Below are 21826 nucleotides of genomic sequence, written 5' to 3' on the forward strand. Positions count from 1 at the left end.
AATGGACTTCAAACTCCTCTAGCAGATACGTCAAGATCAGAGAATGACTGGTTTTCTCAACTAAGGATCAGAAAGGTCAAAAAGTCAGAGCCCCCCCCCCCCCTGGCCTTATAAATGTTTGCCCTGAACAATTATTTATATTTATTTAGATGTAACGGGCTGATGAAATGGCAATAGTTCCATGCTTGCAAAAGAATCCCATATCAAAACTCCAGGTTAGCATCTAAAAATGAATCATCTTTTCTTAGTCAATTTTTTGTTAATTGCTTTCAAACTTTCATGTTAAATAAAGTATAAGAAACTGAGTAACAGTTAATATTTTATAGGAGTTTGCCCAGCAGGGGCGAATTTTTTCCCCTAAATACGAAGATTTGTCCAGTACAGAAGGGAAACCAGGATGGAAGTTCGTTTATCAAGTCTACACTCGTTCAAAAGTACCTGCAAACAATGCAAATTGTCTTTACTCTCAGCTGGGGTATGATCAATTCTATGGTTATGGAAACTACAACTATAGAGACTATTCTTGCAAAGGTCAGTCTTGTGTGAATGAATTAGCTTGCACCTATAAGGAATCAGGTACCAGGTATGTTCAATATAGATGTATAACGAAACGTTAGTATTCAGTAATTACTACAGGAAACATAGAAAATGAAAACTCTTCAATGAGGATTGGCATCCGTCAACATTAGTATCTAAAGGTTACTTTACTGTTTATGAGTTCTAATTAAGCACATCTGCAGGATATGGTTCATCAAAACGAGAGGCTAAAACCAATGCAGCTGCTAAGCTTTTCAGTGAGTTGTGTGGGGTGAAAAAGCCTCTTTCATCTAGTTACACACTACATGAAACTGGTGGTCAAGATGTAGCAGAGTGTAAGAAAAACCCAATCAGTATCATACACGAGTACACTCAGAGGAATTCTTTGGAGCTCACATTTTCAGATGGAATTGAGCAAGGCATGTTTAGTTGTAAAGTTAAAGTTGGTGCTATGGAAATGACTGGACTAGGTGGGCTTATATTTGTTAATATATCAGTTATAAGTTGCTCTGCTAATTCAATTATTATATATGAATCAAAGGTAACTGTTAAAAAACAGGTCATTAGGTATTTGGAATTATGATATTGATATTTGGTCAAACAGCTGTATCTTTACAGGGATGAACAAGCGTGCTGCAAAGAGTTCTGCTGCAGTCAAAATGATGGAAGTTTTACAAAAATTGAAGGAAGGAGAACAGGGGACCATGGTATACATTTCTGATGCAAAAACATCAAATCTATGAAATGAAATTACTACACTATTATATCGAAATTAAGATACAATGAATATACTCCAAAAGAATGGGTCTTTGTCAACATACTGACTGTTGACTAATGACTACCTACTCGATTTTCTTGTTTTTTATTAGTTATCACTTATCATGATAATGATCAATGATTCTATTTCTTGACCGATTATTATACTTTTCAGAAACCATTAAATATCAATGAGCCACCATCAACCAAGACCAGAAACAACCGAAAGAAGAAAAGTGGCCCTAAGACAACTAAAGATAACCAAACTACAAATGAAAACGAGGAGGAGAAAGAAAAGTTTGTTCTTCCTACAATTGAGGTGTCTTCAGGGAAACACCCCATATCCTTGCTTCAGGTACTTGTGTGCTTCTTAAGGGGGCATACACCAAAACAGTGGTTAGTGCCGTCCAACCCAAATGACCTCACAGGCAGTTCAGTGACCATCTAGCGCACCGTTTCTACATTTAAAAAAATTATTTTGAGAATACCTATTTTTGTAATCGAGCATTTCCTGGTTAGAGTGGAATTTTCGGGAAAACACAATTTGTTTCATGGAGAGGCTATAAGTTAATCATTTCTTGCGGTATCGGGTTGAAATTTTGCTCGCCGTTTATTCACATATATTTCAAGGTGTGTGTAAATTCTTGATATCGTATCTAAAAAGGCTGTTTTTAAATGTAGAAACGGTGCGCTAGATGGTCACTGAACTGCCTATGAGGTCATGTATTGGGTTGGACAGGTTTGGTGTATGCCCCCTTAAGGCCATACCCGGCTATTAAATCGCTGAATCGAGAACTTAATTTTGGTGTTTTGTACGAATTGATGTCAGTTGAAACTTATCAATGTATTATGCTAGGAGTTTTGTCAGAAGGTTGGCCTCGAAGTACCAGTCTATGCGAGAAAGGGGATATTCCACACTAAGTTATCACGAAATAGGATCCAGAATTTTGACATGTTTGTGACAATAAAAGTTGGAGGAAAAGAACACTTTGCCTCAGGTCGGTTGACAACATTTTTGCCCCACGATGTTATTATATTATACTATTGTAACCTGGCCTCCGGCCGGGATTTCACTGCCGCAGTTAAAAAGGGTAGGAGTAATTACCCGCTGAGTCAAAACCCGCATTAGGTGAGCAATTCTATTCAGAGTTCCCTCACGTATCCAATAGTATCTGTACCACGACTATTACACCTCATCACTCCCGTCTTAAACCGCTTTAAATCGTTTTAGAAATTAACCCTTATTAACTCCACACCCGCCTTATATTTGAAAACATGCATTACATTGTCGTATGAAATTAAACAAACAGACCGCAATGAATTTGTTATAACTATTGACGGTGGCTTGTGTAAGATGTGTAATGTGATACGTGCGCATGATACAATATAGTGTGTTATATATATTGTATAGTGCTGTATTCTGTGTAAAATTATCTTTATCCCGGTTACTGCGACAAGTAAAAATGCTCTTATTAGGGAAAGGAGTTTACTCGACGTTTCAATGTAACTACATCGTATTCATGATCTCAAATTATTTGTTATATTATACTATTATAGTATAGTAGTGTTGATAGTAGTGTTGAAAGTATTAAAAAAATTTTTTAGTACTTTCAACACTACTATAAAACAAATAATTTGAGATCATGAATACGATGTGACTCATAAACAATACTCCAATCCGGATTTTACATATATATAGTGCGCCACTGTTATTTGTTTTGAAACTTCCCGCCAGCCAGTCTGAGGTGACTTGCAATCTGTGCTCATAATACCTTCGGTTCCTTGCGGGAAAAATCTGCAAATTATCAGCTCTCAGTGTCGACGAGTTTTAATGCATATAATTCCTGGAAATAGTTATAATATGTAAAATTGTTATCGTTTTCCGTTAACAGTAAATTGAATTAATAGATTTGTTTATTTACATGCGAAGTCAGAGATGATCTGGGAACGTTCAGCTAGATGATGCAACTCATTTTTATGATCGTTGAACAGTGGTATAATATTAAGTCATAAATTAACTTCGTTGAAACATTTAATAAAACTTGTGAGAAATGGATATATTATATTATTTCTGGATCGATTTAATAACATGAGTTATGTTGCAGATAAAATTAGACAATTCCGAATAGGCATTAAATTCCATATTTTGTCCTCACTGTTGTTCCCGGTCTGATTTACCTATACTTCCTTCGACCAGATTTCAGCGCTATTTATCTGGGTCGAATCCGGTCATGTATGCAACAACTTGTTACTTTACATTTTCGCAGTATGTTGGGTTTTACCGTTCTGTTCATTTTGTTGTCCCTAGTAAATTCTTGTCAGGAGATCAATGTAAAAGCTAAAGACGGAGGAGTGATTGTGGGACGTAGTTTCGAATTTCATGTTCCTCTGAATTCCTTCTTGATAACCGAGCCTGCTGGTACTAAACATGTAGCCCCCGCCCTGGCCAACTGTCCTGGAGACCCCTTCACTTTCAGCAATCGTTACAAACAGATCACGTTTACAGGAATCTTCCGTGGTAAATGGATTAACACAGCTGATGGTATTAATGCAGCAGGGTTGTCTGCAAGTGTTCTCTACTTCAAAGACAATGCCGAGTATATCGACCCTGCAGAGATCACAGGTGTGGCATGTAATAACGCTATTCCACAGACCATGGTTGCTGCTTACATCCTGGCTATGTACGAAGCAGTTGAACAAGTTAAGAATGACTTGGAGAGTGGCAAATTTCCAGCTGTTTGGGCGGGAAATGACCTGGGGATCGTGCTGCCAATCCACTACAACGTCATCGACAAGACCGGGGCAGGATTAGTACTAGAGTATGTTAAAGGGGAGGGAGTGAAGTGGTATGACAATACAGTCGGGGTACTGACAAACTCTCCACCTTACTCCTGGCACATGACCAATCTCAGGAACCATCCCCACTTTCAGAGGAATGACAGAGGAAGAGAAGGGTTCAAATACTCTTCCCAGGGAGAGGACTACTCGTATGGCCCACAATGGACCGGATCTGGGATGTTGGGATTACCTGGGGATTACACGTCACCTTCCCGCTTTGTTAAGGCTGCTACTCTTCTCGCCCTAGCTCCAAAACCTGCCACTACTAACGAGGCTATAGTCCAGATTTTCCACCACATGAGTGCAGCTGATATCCCCTACGGAGTAATGATGACAGCACCACTGGACCTGATTGCATTTAACTGGTGGACCTTGGTCAAGAATCTGGGTAGAGGGTGTGTGTACTACAGGGCTTACACTGACTTGTCAGTGAAGAAACTGTGTCTACTTGACATTCCTGATGTGAAGTCTGCTATGAGGATGGAAGGGAGGTTTGAAGATGGGTTCAGGAATATTGCAGGAGAGTTGAAAGATTTTAACAGTATTGTACCTGATACACAAAATGAACTATTATAGACAATCGTTGAAAATTTTCAGGACAGTTAGGAGTTACTCCTTGTTAAAAGAGGTTGATTATTATCTTTAAAATACTTTTTTATATTGTAAACAGTCGAATAAATTGAATTTCATTATGATTGGTTGTATGCTTTTACTATTGATACTAAAAATGTCTTTTATCTTTATCCTTGATAGAACTTTTCTATATTCTCATTGTTGATCGAAAATAACGAGGTCTGATCGTCATCATCTTACAGCGTTCGATGTCTGTGAAGGTAAAATGGTGACATCCTCTGGATCAGGCAGAAGTCGAGTGTTATCGGGATTGCTTCTGTAGTAGTTGTACAGCAATACTTAGGCAATGGGAGTACTGCGGACCCTCTACCGGCCAAACCTTGTTAAAAAAGCCGCAGTCAAGGTTCGGTGAACGGTAGTTAAAAGCGCTTAAGCATAAGGGACATAAGTCAAAGTGGTAGAGCAACATCATGTAATGGACATCTTGAGAAATGAGTAGTAGGTAGAATGAAGGTTGCTCCTGCATAAATCGTCTTTTTCTCCGATAATAAATAGACATCAAGTCTTGAAAATTATTCGAGAAGAATCTCGAATAATTTAGTTGCAGCGTGCCACATGGCTATCTAAACTGCAAACCCTACCCATTACGGCATTGCTGAGCAAGGCCTGATCGAAAATATCTAAAATCATAAAGATAGAAATGGATATCAACTTAATAACACCAGAATGTGTGTGTGTGTGTGTGTGTGTCTGTCTGTCTGTCTGTCTGTCTGTCTGTGTGTAATTTCCGAACAGTTATACAAAAAAAAACGGTAAGAGTTACGGGACTGGTTTTTTCGGTAAAGTGCCGACAAAACTCTGATGAAGCCCATAGGAAATTTGTTTTTAAATCGGCCGGTGGTAAGTGGTTTTATTGATGATTTTGTACCAGAAATGTTACATAATTAAGTTGCTTGAGCAGAACGGCAAGAGTTACGGGGCCTGCTCTCTCTCTCACTCTCGCTCTCTCTCATTACTGTGTAATATGTTATCTGCTGCATTTAAGTAGCGTCATAATTGGATTAGCCCGGAAGATTTGCTGTAATGTTATACCTTAAACTTATTAGGGGAGGGAGGACTGTTAGTGTTTGGGGTCTGTTTGGACTGCAGAGAGAGAGAGAGAGAGAGAGTTCATACGACAATGTTATGCGTGTTTTCAAATATAATATGCGGGTGTGGTGCGGAGTTAACAAGGGTTAATTTCTATAACGATTTAAATAAAAATAGAAAGCGGTTCAGGACGGGAGTGATGAGGTGTAATACTCGGTGTTCAGACCTTATGATCATGGAATGTGGTGCCTCATTGCTAATAATGATTTAATTATCCACAAGAAATAACTGATTATGAGATTATTGTTTAAGAAACTATTGGGTCACCTAATGCGGGTTTTGACTCAGCGGGTAATTACTCCTACCCTTTTTAACTGCGGCAGTGAAATCCCGGCCGTAGGCCGGGTTACACTAGTTATTATATAATATTATTTAATTTAATAACATAAGTTATGTTGCAGATAAAATTAGACAATTCCGAATAGGCATCAAATTTCATATTTTGTCCTCACTGTTGGTTCAGAGCCGATGAACCTACTTCCTTCGACCAGATTTCATTACTATTTATGTGGGTAGAATCCGGTTATGTATGCTGCAACTTGTCACTTAGCATTTTCGCAGTATGTTGGGTTTTACTGTTCTGTTCACTTTGTTGACCCTGGTAAAGTCTTGTCAGGAGATCAATGTAAAAGCTAAAGACGGAGGAGTGATTGTGGGGCGTAGTTTAGAATTTGGTATTCCTCTGGATTTCTTCTTGATAACCGAGCCTGCTGACACTAAACATGTGGCCCCCGCCCTACCCAACTGTCCTGGAGACCCTTTCACTTTCAGCAACCGTTACAAACAGATCACGTTTAAAGGAATCTTTCGTGGTGAATGGATTAACACAGCTGATGGTATTAATGCAGCAGGGTTGTCTGCAAGTGTTCTCTACTTCAAAGACAATGCCGAGTACATCGACCCTGCAGAGATCACAGGTGTGGCATGTGATAACGCTATTCCACAGACCATGGTTGCTGCTTACATCCTGGCTATGTACGAAACAGTTGAACAAGTTAAGAATGACTTGGAGAGTGGCAAATTTCCAGCTGTTTGGGCGGGATATGACCTGGGGATCATGGTGCCAGTCCACTACAACGTCATCGATAAGACCGGGGCAGGATTAGTGCTGGAACATGTTAAAGAAGAGGGAGTGAAGTGGTATGACAATACAGTTGGGGTACTGACAAACTCTCCACCTTACTCCTGGCACATGACCAATCTCAGGAACCATCCCCACTTTCAGAGGAATGACAAAGGAAGAGAAGGGTTCAAATACTCTTCCCAGGGAGAGGACTACTCGTATGGCCCACAATGGACCGGATCTGGGATGTTGGGACTACCTGGGGATTACACTTCACCTTCCCGCTTTGTTAAGGCTGCTACTCTTCTCGCCCTGGCTCCAAAACCTGCCACTACTAACGAGGCTATAGTCCAGATTTTCCACCACATGAGTGCAGCTGATATCCCCTACGGAGTAATGATGACAGCACCACTGGACCTGATTGCATTTAACTGGTGGACCTTGGTCAAGGATCTGGGTAGAGGGTGTGTGTACTACAGGGCTTACACTGACTTGTCAGTGAAGAAACTGTGTCTACTTGACATTCCTGATGTTCAGTCTGCTGTGAGGATGGAAGGGAGGTTTGAAGATGGGTTTAGGAATGTTGCAGGAGAGTTGAAGGATTTCAACAGTATTGTACCTGATACAAAAACTGAACTATAGACAATAGTTGAACATTTTCAGGACAGTTAGGAGGACAGTTATTGATTGACAGTTATTGATTGAAGAGGTTGATTATTATTATATCTTTAAAATATTATATCTTTAAAATACTTTTTATAATATTGTTAACAGTCGAATGAATTAAATTTGATTATGATTAGATGATTGCTTTTACTATTGATATTCAAAATGTCTTTTAAAATCTTTATCCTTGATAGAAATTTTCAATATTCTCATTGTTGATCGAAAATAACGAGGTCTGATCGTCATCTTCTTACAGCGTTCGATGTCTGTGAAGGTAAAATGGTGACATCCTCTTGATCAGGCAGAGGTCGAGTGTTATCGGGATTACTTCTGTAGTAGTTGTACAGCAATACTAAAGTAATGGGACTACAGCGGACCTTCTACCGGCCAAACCTTGTTAACAAAGCTGCAGTCAAGGTTCGGTGAACGGTAGTTAAAAGCGGACATAAGTCAAAGTGGTAGAGCAACATCATGTAGTGGACATCTTGAGAAATGAGTAGTAGGTAGAATGAAGGTTGCTCCTGCATAAATCGTCTTTTTCTCCGATAATAAAATGACATCAAGTCTTGAAATTATTCGAGAAGAATTTCAAATAATTTAGTTGCAGCGTGCCACATGGTTATCTAAACTGCAAACCCTACCCATTGCTGAGCAAGGCCTGATCGAAAATATCTAAAATCATAAAGATAGAAATTGATGTATATTATTTAATTTAATAATATAAGTTATGTTGCAGATAAAATTAGACAATTCCGAATAGGCATAAAATTTCATATTTTGTTCTCACTGTTGGTTCCGAGCCGATGAACCTACTTCCTTCGACCAGATTTCATTACTATTTATCCGGGTCGAATCCGGTCAGGTATATGGTACAACTTATTACTTTGCATTTTCGCAGTATGTTGGGTTTTACTGTTCTGTTCATTTTGTTGTCCTGGTAAAGTCTTGTCAGGAGATCAATGTAAAAGCTAAAGACGGAGGAGTGATTGTGGGGCGTAGCTTCGAATTTGGTGCTCCTCTGGATTACTTCTTGATAACCGAGCCTGTTGGCACTAAACATCTTGCCCCCGCACTGCCCAAATGTCCTGGAGACCCCTTCACTTTTAGTAACCGTTACAAACAAATCGCGTATAAAGGAATCTTTCGGGGGAAATGGACCAACACAGGTGATGGTATTAATGCAGCAGGGTTGTCTGCAAGTGTACTCTACTTCAAAGACAATGCCGAGTATATCGACCCTGCAGAGATCACAGGTGTGGCATGTGATAACGCTATTCCACAGACCATGGTTGCTGCTTACATCCTGGCTATGTACAAAACAGTTCAACAAGTTAAGAATTTCTGGTTGTTGCGGCGGGATATGAACTGGGGTTCGTGATGCCAATCCACTTCAACATCATCGACAAGACCGGGGCAGGATTAGTGCTGGAACATGTCAAAGGAGAGGGAGTGAAGTGGTATGACAATACATTCGGGCTACTGACAAACTCTTCGCCATACTCCTGGCACATGACCAATCTCAGGAACTATCCCCACTTTCAGAGGAATGACAGAGGAAGAGAAGGGTTCAAATACTCTTCCCAGGGAGAGGACTACTCGTATGGCCCACAATGGACCGGATCTGGGATGTTGGGACTAACTGAGGACTACACTTCACCTTCCCGCTTTGTTAAGGCTGCTACTCTTCTCGCCCTGGCTCCAAAACCTGTCACTACTAACGAGGCTATAGTCCGGTCCAGGTTTTCAATTATATGGCCGCGGCTGATATCCCTTACGGAGTTGTGGAGACTGGCCCACTGTACCAAACATCCTTCACTCGGTGGACTCTGGTAAAAGATTTTTAGAGATGTTTCTACTACAGGGCTTACGCGTATTTTTCAGTGAAGAAATTGTGTCTATATGACATTCCTGATGTGCAATCTGCTGTGAAGATCGAGGGGAGGTTCGAAGATGGGTTTAGGGATGTTGCGGGAAAGTTGAAGGATTTTAACAGTATTGTACAATGTACCTGATATATAAAGCTTGAACTATAGACATTTTTCGACAACTTTCGGGACAGTTTTGAGTTTTCGCTGATGCTTGTTCGAAGAGGGTGATTATTCTCTTCAAAGAGTGCTTAAAAATAAAATGTAAACAGTCAATCAAAATTATGGTTTAGTAATTGCTCTTTGTCCAATATTCGAAAGTATTTAATTTGTATCCTTGATGGAAATTTTCAATTATATCCTTTAATTCATTTTGTTGATCCATAAAGATCTAAAATATTATCAGTCTATAGAAGAAATTGAAAGTTACACTGAAAACAAGGGTCATTCATATTTCATAAGTGCAAATTACCAGGTGCAAAATATTCATAAATTTTAAGCCCTTTAAGCTAGAAGTTGTTGTTGCTGCCTCAAATGGCCCCATCAACATGAAAATCCCGAATGTTTTTATATCTCAATCTGGCTCAGAGGAACCTTAACCTGAGTCATAAAGGCATTCTGTCGAAATAGCGAGTTCCGTACCCAGCAACGCATCAGATACCTCGCACCTCTAGTTGACCCCACCCAGCCCACACAATACACATCGTGGACGTCCGGAGAGGGTTTTCGCTGGCACTAGATAAAGTTAATAAGATTGTCGATGCAAACAGTGCTTAATAAATTAAAATTATATCCATGTACGTTAATAATAACTCACCTGTTTAAGAAAAGTTATGGCATGAGCGATTAATTGACAATATAACTTTATGAGTATTGCTGAAAGCACAGTGTAAGGCCTACACGGACCGCCTCTAACTAGCCAATCCCTGTTTACATGCCGTGTAGCAGGGGACTAGAAAGAGCTAAACTAGTTATGTTATTTGCTTAAACTGTTTAGGATGCAACCTAATGTCATGATCTTTTTGAACTTATTAGCAATTAGACTGTTAGCTCGCTTCATAAGCATGTCATCTTCGTTCCAAAACTTTTTATGTCCTATGCATACACTCCTTGATAGTTATCTTGATCTAGTATCTTTGTTTCACACAATAGAGTGTAAGTTTTGTGGTTTATCCACTGGGCTTAGAGTTTGTGTTTAAGCTACCAAATTTTATTATTATTATTATAATACATCTAGGACCTAGGTAACTCTCTAGCATTCTTCTATTGCCATGTCTCCACAGTGATCACTTATGCGATTTGTTATTTATTTTAAATGCTGACTTTCTTAACTTAACTGGGAAAAAATCTGTGCTGTTTAGTGTTCCCACAGCTTCTTATTCTATCGCCGATTAATAAGGGGCACTGCAGTAAAATAAATATACTTGATCACTATTCAGGTTGCGGAACTACCATCAAAGCTGCAAAAGCCCTAGCTGCCAACAACATGATAAAGCAAATAGAGAACATACGTGATGAGATTCAAGCGACAATAAAAGACATGAAACCTGTTAAAGCCGCGACCACACCCAGCCCAACTTTAAATTCAGAGCCCAAAACAGAAAAGAATAAGATTCACGAGATAGATCCTCAGAGTCAGATGAATCCTCTAGCTCTGGTCAACCAGCTGTTTTCTCCTGAGATCACAGTTGAAGAAGTAGGTTACGCAATTATAGAAGGTATATTTTCACATCACTTTGCTTTATCCTTATACATTGGACTAACAACAGCATATATCATATCTTCAAGAAGGATACCAATCTAACGTTTTTGAAATTATAAACTTTTCCACCAGACGCCAGACAAACCCGATCACAGAAAGGAGTTTGTAGTGACTCTGAAAATAAACGAGGAGACGTACAAAGGAACGGGAAACAGCAAGAAGAAAGCGAAAGTGATCGCTGCTGCTGCATGTTTGGAAGAGAAAGTTGGACATTGCCAATACAACACGGTCGCAATGGTAGGTCACGTTTTTCAAATATTATGGAGAGCTGCCTTATTTTAACGAATAGTGTTTTTAGATCTCGGGGTCGTAACTTAACTAGAATTTTCTGTATTTGTTACAATTACAAATTAGAGTTATATTGCAGGCCCAGTCCTGGAATGCAGACGACTTCACCCCCTCCGAGCTGGGTTTCGCTAAAACAGTAGCTAATCTTGTGCAGCAGAAGTATGATCTGGTCAGTAAAGATGTTCAGGATCATGAGCAGAAGAGGAAAGTTCTCTCTGGCATCCTCATCAGATCCTGTGATAAGGTTATTATCTTTATTATCGTAGTTTGATAAGGTAACTATCATGATCTCATGATCTGCAGCTCTGCACCTATTTAATTATCACCTTACGTATATTGGGCTTCTACAGTATATTCTAGGGTTAGCATGCCATTTACTAGATTCTTTGCATTCCTTTCCCGGTACGCACCTCTTATCCCGAGTGTTCTCCTCTAGCAACATGGAAAACATCATCAGTGAAAATGATGTCAAAGATTTTATTTAAATCTCACCACCCTCACTTCTTTCCCAGACTGATGTAAGCGGTATAGACGACCTACAAGTACTAGTAGTAGCAACAGGTACCAAATGTGTGGACGGTTCCAAGCTCTCTTCTAACGGACAGGCCCTGAATGACAGTCACGCTGAAGTACTGGCTAGGAGAGCCTTTAAGAGGTTCCTGTTGGAGCAGGTCAAGAGGTTCCATAATCAGGAGAGCAGTATTCTGATCAAGAGTGAAACTCCTCCTTTCTTACTCAAAATCAAACCAGGTTAGTTGTGATAGAGTGAGAAGTCAAAAGCAACTGATGCTGTATTTCAGTCTTATTAATCACCTTCATTTCTATTAGCTCAGATAAGTTTTAAAATTTCATATTTTAATGATAAAATTTAAGTAAAACACAAATCTTATTCATGACCATAAACTGTCAGGTCTCTCATTCCATCTCTACATCTCCACCTCTCCCTGTGGTGATGCGCGCATCTACAACATGGCGAGCCCAGGAGAGAACGCTGCAACAGAGAACAAACAAGCACGTGGGGTACTGCGCAGTAAGATAGAGTGTGGGGAAGGTACAATACCTGTCAATAACATGAACTCAGTACAGACGTGGGATGGGGTGCTTGCCGGGGAGAGGCTGTGCACTATGTCTTGTTCTGATAAGGTTAGTTCTTTAATTATAATATGCATAATATGTAACTGTAAGTCAATTCGTACAATTGTGGAACGTTTAGACATTTTTTTTTGTAGTTTTTGAGAATATGGTTTGTTTTGTTATTCATTTTTCGTATAAATCTTAATTTCAGTTAGCTATGTGGAATATAGTTGGATTACAAGGAGCAGTGTTGACTCACTTTATGGAGCCAGTATATTTTGACACTGTGATTATTGGGGGCTGTTTCAGCTTGTACCACATTACTCGAGCACTTGTGAACAGGTACTTTTACTTTTTAAGTGTTTTATGGATCGTTTTTAATATATTTAATCGGTTATTAATTGTATATGACGTAATGAAATATGCTTTTAGTTTTGTGACAATGATGAAATCGACCAAAAATTCTTTTGTCGAAAGTTTATCAATCCTTGAGAATAGTTTGCCAATATTTTAATTGTATTTGTTATTCAACTTTCCAGAACTGCTTGACAACTCTACTACCTTGCTCCTTCATAATATGTAATATCTCCAATATTTAGAGTACAGAGTTGTGAAGGATTGCCGGACTCTTACGCCATGCACAAACCTCTCATTCTACCTGTATCTCAACAGGGTCAGAGGATTCCGTCTAAATCATCGGGTAAGTCTTATACTTTTATTTTATTTCAAAATTCAAATAAACTTTACATCAATGTATTACAGTTATATTCAATAAAAAGACCACAATATCTCCTGTGAAGCAAAAACATGGAAAAAGAGAGCTAGAAAAATATTCATGATACTCAACACTACCAGACTCAGCTGGAGTGAGAAACAAATTGTAAAAACATCAAGGTAAAATTTATTTCGGCTGAACCAAAACACGGTGGTAAGACCATAATAACATTGGTGCCGACCCTACATAAAATCATTAATAAATAATCAAGAGAACAAATTTAAATGTATACGATACCTTCTTGCTACTACTCCACAAACTTACACGACATAACAACAAAATAACATAATTAAATAATATTATAATAAAACAATCTACAATCTAGCCACTCACGTACTGCGTGACGCGCTTGTTTCGGGTTGTTTCATAAAAGAAAAAACGGCGCGTTCTACTGCAGGTGCGAGGGGCAAATTATAGAGAGTATGACATTCATGAAGTAAAATATATATATAATAATATTCCATGATGGGCCATCTAATCAGGCCAGCATACGTCAGAAGACCAGAGAAATTCAGTTAGCTTTGTTTTGAAAATAGAAATTTTCTCAGTCTGTCTAACATAGGCTGGCAGTGCATTCCACAGAAGCATTGTTCTATAAAAGAAGCTGTTTCTGAAACTATCGCAGTTTGGTACAATAGAGCAGGTATATGTGCTGGTGTCAAGTCCTTCAATGACTGATGCCGTGCTCCTTGTGTACCTCATTGTTCCAGCTTCAACAACAGTAATATATTCAGGTAGAGATATACTTACCAAATCATTTACTATTTTATAGAAGAGCGTAATTGAATTATGGATGAACTTAGATCTAATGGGTAGAATTTTAAGCTCCTTCTGCTTCTCATAGAATTCAATATCACTATAATGATCAAACTGTTGTCCATTGATCCATTTGATCGCTCTTTTCTGGATTGCCTCAAACTTCGACATGTGTGTCGATCGCTGAGGACACCATATAACTGAGCAATGTTCAAAGATTGATCTTACAATGGTAAGGTAGAAAGCCCTCTTTTGGCGTTTATCCATGGTAAAATGACAGGTTCTCTTTAAGAGCCCAAGCTTTGAGCTTGCTTTAGATATCAATTGATCACAATGTGCACCCCACAGAAAATACTAACAAGAATTGCGCCCGTTGTTTCGTTTTGGCGGACGCTAGATTTCCATTTCACATTTACTATAAATTTAAGTATAACTATAAGCTCCAATCAGCTCACTTCAATCTTCATGATAATAATATTGATCAATTATGCATCAAATACGGGAAACACTTGAAATTCAGTTCAATTGCCGTAGAACTTAACTTGTATCTGTAATTCAAGAAATTATCAGCAAAGGTAAACTATACTCGTGTACACATCAATACACTACGCGTGCCACGTACAAATTGGGTGTATTACCTAATAGTAATATTATACATTACATGCATCATATACACAGTCGCGCCGCGCATTCATAGATCACAGGCTATCTATACATCACATCTCCGCAAGCAATCCTCGCGCGCGCCCAACTTTTTCGTTGCATGGTAACGAACGAACACACGACATATTTAAACCCACCTATCTCGTTCTCCAAAATCCACGTTTTTCTGCAAAAACCTCCATTCGTAACCTTTCACTATTGCCTTTTTTCAAAAGGGTGAAAAGGAAAAAATTTAATTACAGTTGTCAGTTCTTGTTTGATGATTAGGTAAAGGAATACTATAATTAACAGCAAACAAAAATTACGACTCGGATGTTTTTGTTGTAAATTTTTATTTATCTTAAGTTTTGTGATCAGATTTACAAATTTCTGATGTTTTACTTAATCTCATTTTGTTAATCCAGGTTACTCCATGAACTGGATCTTAGGAGAGGGCTCTGTTGAAGTGACCAAGACAAACTCTGGAAAATGTGTAGATGACAGTGTCAGCCGGCTCTGCAAGAGTTCACTTTTCACGTCAGTTTACTGAATCAGTTGGGGAATTTTCTGCTTATAGCGATTGTCGTCCTAATTTATCCCAACTTGAATGTAATGTTTAGAAATCCCCTGTTGGGCTGTTTCTTTAAAGAATATTTAGGCTGATAAACTAATCATCCTCTACTTACATTCATCAGAATGTCTGAGTTAAAACTTAACTTTAACAAAAACCTCTTTGCAGAAAGTTCCATGAAGTTTGTGAGATAGTTGCTTCCAACAAACCCTACGCCGGAAGAATGTACCTAGAGATAAAGAAGGATGCCAGTAACTACCAGCAAGCTAAGAAAAGCGTTGTTGACAACTTCAAGAAGAGTGGACACGGCAACTGGATCGGGAAACCGATTGAGCAGGATATGTTCGGTGTTTAAACGCTTATCAGTGTTATCTCGACTAGACAAGATCTCCTACTTTAAATCTTATCTCACATATATTATCTTATCTTGCAAACTTTTAAATGAAATAAACTATGCCGTTCACGGTTCATATCTTGGGTCTTACGGGTATATGGCCCCCAGAATATAGGTGGCCCCCAAAATATAGGTCATGTTAGTGGATACAGTTCTAACCAAGATAAGCGATACTAATGGGATCTGTTACTGCTAGGTTGGAGTAAAACATGTAACTAATGTTTCTGGATAAAAATTTTGGACCTACATGAGGTATTTTGGTATATATTTGGTCATGACAGCGAAAAATTTAAACGATGTTGTCATTTTCTAGAGGGGTAAATATGGCGAAAAATTGTCATCACAAAAATCTGTCCAACACATGCCATTAAGACTACTGGTATGAGTATAAGTATTATTTTAAGCTATCTTTTCATCGAGACATCTGCAAACTGACAATTTGGAAAAAAGTTATGGCCATCACAATTTTACGGGCCCCCAGAATATAGGTCCATACGACCCCCAGAATATAGGTTGGTCAAAAACCCTGAACATGCCCAAAACCATGCTGTGGGATGCTCTACTTGTAGCTACTAGTCTCCTGAACCCACATATCAAGTTTTATCAAAATAGGATAAAAATTGGCCGAGTTATGGGATAAAAACAAAAACCATATGCCCATATTTGGGCATACGCACCTAATTTGATCGATTTTGGTCCATAAATTGGTCAAATATCAATATTTTTGAATGAAACCAACTTTATATGGAAGGTAAGCATATATTACACATTCTCTATGATTATCAGCTCAATATCTACCTAACTGTGGATTCTGTGTTCAAATAATCGCAAAAAATGAACAAAATCGCCCATATCTCAAACTGACTTAGCTCAAAACAATAGAACTCAATAGGTTTTCAATATTTTCACATGAAATTTTCAGAATCAACGTAGAATTGTCTCATGACCCTAAGTTTTGGGACAGAATTTTGAAATAGGCCTTTAAAAAAATTTGGCGGCCAAAAATGTCTGATTTACAGTCATTGAGGTGCACATTGTATTGATACAGATAAAAACAGCCCCCTCAATCATATCTAGGGACACTCCTTCAATCTTATTTAAGTATTTAGTTAAGATCCCTACTAAATGAGTGCATGAATGCTTTTTAACTAGTAAAATTAAAGATTTTACTCATTACGGGTATATGGCCCCCAGAATATAGGTTTTAAAAAAAAATAGCGACCAAGATTCTGCATTTTCTCTGTCACCCTGAGCATTAAGGAATGTGGGGTAGTGATGAGAAACAGTTAAAGAACATATGCTGAAGAGATGGCATCATCAAAATGTATGAAGGTGGAGTATTTGAGGACGATTTTTGCATACCTATATTCTGGGGGCCGTAGTTTTTGATTTTTTGCTATTAAGTATACTCTAAACCATTTCAATTTAGTATCTGGAGCCATTGGCATCATCAATACAGTCTCAGCAACATATTCTGACTGCATATAACTGTCTGTGACAATTTTAGAACAACTTAGGAACAGATGTTTGGACCTATATTCTGGGGGCCCTGTTAAAAAATGGTATTTTTACAGGTGAAAAAAAAGTACACTTAAAAACCTAATAATTATTTTCAACTACCCAAGAAACATTTAAAGGGTTATTATGTACATATTTACAGCCCTAAACATGCTTAGAAGTAGTTTTAACACCTGTTTCTAAGTGCTCAAAAAACGACCTATATTCTGGGGGCCATATACCCGTATCTGATATAGGCATTTTAAACTTTTAAACAGATACCTAATTTTATTTCACGAATATCTTAACTTAACCCGTTTTAGCCCCAATTTATTATTGTATTATGTACATTATACAGTGGAACCACTATATACCGGTCCTCTCGGAGGAAACGAAAAATGCACGGTATAAAAACTGGTATGAAGAGGTTCACATGATAGCAATCCCCACTATGGCAGTATCTTTCAAATAACCTGTCGTGTTATATACACCATTAGAGGCTTATATTCACGTATTGTTGTGGAATACAGCTGACAGCTCTATAACCACCAAATGCACTATAATAAATATAACTTTAGGGGAAGAAGAGGCACGGTATATCGAGGTACCAGGTATATCGAGGTACCACTGTAGAGTGTAGTACTGACCGTTTGATCATGTATACTAAGCGAGGATACCAGACAGGTTTGACGAGGGTTAATATCTAAAGATCACATTATGAACTGTGGATCACGGGGTTTCACATGATCCTTTTATTCCACTGTGATCATCTGGATTATGTTTTATTTATTTAACTCTCTCCTGGCTGCACTGATGATAGGACAGGAGGATATTGTGGTGAGATTAAGTTGATTCAGTACCTAGACACTTAAGATACGAATTCTAAGGAGGATTATCCACTTACACTTAACACAGTACACACGTAAACTAGCTGAACCACATTAATGAATAAAACATCTCAAGTCTCTGCTGAATCAACTATTTACCGTGATATCCCGCACTTGTTGCATTGCAGCCCTTGCGCATTGCAGCACTTGTCGCATTGCAGCCCGGGGGGCCGACAAAATTCAGACGAATCTCGGTGAGCCTGGCGGATCGTATGAAACCTTGTGACTCCACTTGATCTGTTAACTATTTGTTGGATCTATCTGATGTCTTTGTTTCATTTGTTATATCGTTATCTTACTGATTTAAGGACGTTTCACTCGTCTTTTGTTATTGATTCTAAATTGCGTGATACAACAAAATTTCGTGTATTTTACAAGTATCAAAACGTCCTTATGGATAAGAACCACTGATATCCAAACATCCAATTATGTATATTGTATATTATAGGGCATGCTCCGATCATACTATTTAAATTTAATCGATGAAAATTACGATCATAAAATTATTATCCTATCACTTCAACATATCTAGCAGAGGGATGTCAGAAACAAGAAAACATCCCAACATCCTGATAACAGGAACTCCTGGTACTGGAAAGACAAAGTTAGCTACCAGACTAGCCGAGCTGACAAGTAAGTTATAGGATTCCCAGAAAGATTACACTAAATTAGTGGAAACTTGCTCAATGCTCACCATCTTCTGAAATACAACTTCACGTTCTCCCAGCTAACTCACTCTTCTTAACTCAGACTTCCTTAATAAGTAATAACTCAACCGGATTTCTTGTATGATAAACAATTTCTTCGTAGATATGAAGCACATAAACATTGGGAAAGTGGCTGAAGAAAATGAATGTTATGACGGTTATGACGAGAATTTAGCCTGTAAAGTTCTAGATGAGGACAAGATCTTAAACTGCATTGAGTCTGACATGTCAAAAGGTGAGACCTTACCCAATTTATATAGAATTATCAAAAATTAAATAATTATTTGCATAATACGGGGATCATGTTTTGTTGTCCATTTTTGTCCAACTTTAACTGGTACCCATATTTTCTTCCAGGAAACAACATTGTGGATTATCATGGATCTGACTTCTTCGACGAGGACTGGTTTGACATAGTATTCGTTTTGCGTGCGGAGATTGAGGTTCTGAACAAAAGGCTGGAAGAACGGGGATACAATGAGGACAAGATCAAGAATAATCTCGAATCAGAAATATTTCAGGTTAGTTTAGTGTGTTATAAACGCTAAAATTTATTCATTTTTTATAATGTTTGAGATGATATCACTGACTGCCATGGTTTAATAATAAAAAAACCTCATAATTGAAGTGTTTCACATTTATAATTAATTTCACTGTTAAAAGGTTATTATTATTATATTAATATAAAAATAATTATATTAATATGAAATTAATCTACTTTTCAATTGCACTCTGAATTATTTTTCAATAGTTTAAATATGCAGACAGTTTTAATTCCTACACAGGTGCTGTTGGAGGAAGCCTGGGACAGCTATGACCCTGATATAGTACAACAACTTACCAGTAACAATCTAGCAGATGTAGATACTAATCTTCAAAGCGTCACATCGTGGATCAAGTCATGGCACACCGATAATGACACTGATGTTGATAGATAGAACTATTTGAGTCAGGGTTATTTTAGCTTTTATATTTTGCAACTGACGAGTTTTATTAGAAAAAGTTTTATTCTTTAAGCTTTTAAGTTATTTGTTTTATGAAATGATGTGAACTGCAATTTTAAGGATCTTTATCAACAGAATTCACATTTCCCACACTTGTTTGATACCTAGTATCTACATTCTACTGACATAGTGCCAGTACTATTAGTGGCATATGATATACGAGAAGCAAGAATAATCAGAACCTAATAATTTAGAATAAAAGATTAAATGTGATAATGAGAGCAATTATTCTTGTGATGAAATCATAATACCAATATATCTGTAAATATTTCACAAATAGTTGTAGTTTCTACGTTCCAAATGGTGGAACTATAATAACAACGCCAGGTCCAGAGAAAGTTTAAGTTACTACGTTGATTAAACGTGGGGAAGTGTTTAAGATATTGTGCACAACTTGCTAGAATGATCCGTTCTCTGAATCCGATCAGCTATCGTCCTCCATCTATCCTCCGCTTTTACCCCCTCTTTTCTTCCCCCATCCTCTTCTCTTCCTTGTGGAGAGGTCTCTGCAGCCAGCTCCAGTTTCTGAAATTAGTTAACCTCTGTAAGTTATTCTTCCAAAATAGCTCATTATCAAAAGTTCGTTTTTCATTCTCTACAGACTTAAAGACATCTAATTTGAATACGTACAATTATTAATGTCAGTATCATTTTTCTATATTTCCTAATTTTTACAGTTTTTCTTCATATAATTGATATTAAAATAGTGAATTTATTAGTGAATGATGAGCTGCATACGTTCTTTACCTTCTTGTCGGGGGTGTCCTCTTCTCCTTCCTCGCTCCCAAAGGGGGAGATGTAGACGTTTCCTTTTCCACACAACCAGTACGTTTGAGTTATCAGATTCTGAAATCGGTCCTTAAAGTCTTTAAATGAGCAAATTCATTGAGAAAATAGTCATCAGCAAAATTGCACTGATTTTGAAGAAAGGCTCTCTTGTAATCTTGTTGTTGAATTTTGTTGAAACAAAATATCTTACATGTTTCAACATTAAACTAACCAACGTCTTCGGATTAATATCCTTTCTATTGATCACACTGTTTCTTCTTCGTGGTTTTAGTTGGAACATTCCCGTGCCCTTCAACAAATTGTAAGTCGATTCACTTATGTGAATTCTATTGGGCTGAAATATAATATTATTTTAATGGTTATTCAGGTCAAAATCATGTCAAGAGCATAGTTGGATATTCAGGTTACTGCCACACACAATGTTATGGGTAATTAATGTCAATATTGAAATTAAAAGTAAGTTGTGCCAGAAAAGATAAGATAACTGCTGTTGTCCCCTACCTTGCTTGTTGATTCCAGCACATTCACGACATTAACAGTGTCCCCAAATACGCCATATCTTGGTACTTTCCACCCCATGACACCCGCCACTATTGGCCCGCTGTTGATACCTGCATTAGTGTCACAATTAGTCAGTTAAATTGTTATGATGTCTTATCCGTTATTATTCAATATGCTGGAAATGTCAATAAACTGTTGTTATTTTACATACATTAATAAAAATTATAGAGCTCATAAGTTTCTATTTTTCTAACCTATTTTCACAGTCATCTGATTCTCCAGGAAGGTAAGTTTAACATTCTTCAAGTTGACCAGCATATCTATAGCCATCTCAGCTGCATACTCTGCGTGCTTCTCTTGTCCGTTGGGAATACCCACCACCACCATGTACCCGTCACCTATTGTTTCCACCTGACATTACGGATGGGATATTACTGGTGGATTGCAGTGCTCGGTAATTAATATTATCATGTAATTATTCTCAGGTAATTATTCTCATGGCTTCATGTGATTATTCTCATGTGATTATTCTAACGCGACATTTTTATGGGCCACCTTGTATAATCAACTCAGGTCTAATTCAGAGCAAACTCACTTTGTACACAGATTTCCTATTAGAGATCAGACTGTCGAAGGTCATGTACATAGCATTGAGCATCCTAGCTACGTCCATGGGACTTATCTCCGCACAGATTGAAGTGAACCCCACCATGTCGCTCAGCAACACTGTTA

The 21826-nt window shown here is 38.0% G+C and overlaps 2 protein-coding genes across 2 annotated transcripts; both read left to right on the forward strand.

The window, feature by feature from the left end:
* The first annotated feature begins 127 nt into the window (after positions 1-127).
* LOC134816475 (double-stranded RNA-specific editase 1-like) lies at positions 128-15768 on the forward strand. The gene is made up of 15 exons (XM_063825336.1): positions 128-215; positions 327-531; positions 741-1007; positions 1156-1244; positions 1469-1648; positions 2150-2291; positions 10887-11143; positions 11282-11446; positions 11577-11741; positions 12010-12247; positions 12408-12640; positions 12783-12913; positions 13171-13271; positions 15170-15281; positions 15484-15768. Exons 1-15 carry the CDS (start codon positions 168-170, stop codon positions 15668-15670), a joined length of 2520 nt encoding a protein of 839 aa, XP_063681406.1. The 5' UTR covers positions 128-167; the 3' UTR covers positions 15671-15768.
* LOC134816476 (adenylate kinase isoenzyme 6-like) lies at positions 2925-20081 on the forward strand. The gene is made up of 5 exons (XM_063825337.1): positions 2925-2931; positions 18624-18726; positions 18904-19035; positions 19158-19321; positions 19586-20081. The coding sequence occupies exons 2-5, from the start codon at positions 18633-18635 to the stop codon at positions 19736-19738; spliced, it is 543 nt and encodes a 180-aa protein (XP_063681407.1). The 5' UTR covers positions 2925-2931; positions 18624-18632; the 3' UTR covers positions 19739-20081.
* The last annotated feature ends 1745 nt before the right edge of the window (positions 20082-21826 follow it).

The sequence above is a fragment of the Bolinopsis microptera genome, chromosome 6 (assembly GCF_026151205.1).
Source record: "Bolinopsis microptera isolate Bmic1 chromosome 6, MBARI_Bmic_1.0, whole genome shotgun sequence".
Taxonomy (NCBI): domain Eukaryota; kingdom Metazoa; phylum Ctenophora; class Tentaculata; order Lobata; family Bolinopsidae; genus Bolinopsis; species Bolinopsis microptera.

Bases quoted from the DNA above. Each gene is read 5' to 3' on its own strand.
- LOC134816476 (XM_063825337.1), top strand. From the start codon at position 18,633: ATGTCAGAAACAAGAAAACATCCCAACATCCTGATAACAGGAACTCCT. The intron at 18,727-18,903 runs GTAAGTTATAGG...ATTTCTTCGTAG, and splicing joins CAGACTAGCCGAGCTGACAA to ATATGAAGCACATAAACATT. The intron at 19,322-19,585 runs GTTAGTTTAGTG...ATTCCTACACAG, and splicing joins TCGAATCAGAAATATTTCAG to GTGCTGTTGGAGGAAGCCTG.
- LOC134816475 (XM_063825336.1), top strand. From the start codon at position 168: ATGGCAATAGTTCCATGCTTGCAAAAGAATCCCATATCAAAACTCCAG. The intron at 532-740 runs GTCAGTCTTGTG...GCACATCTGCAG, and splicing joins TAGAGACTATTCTTGCAAAG to GATATGGTTCATCAAAACGA. The intron at 13,272-15,169 runs GTAAGTCTTATA...TTGTTAATCCAG, and splicing joins GATTCCGTCTAAATCATCGG to GTTACTCCATGAACTGGATC.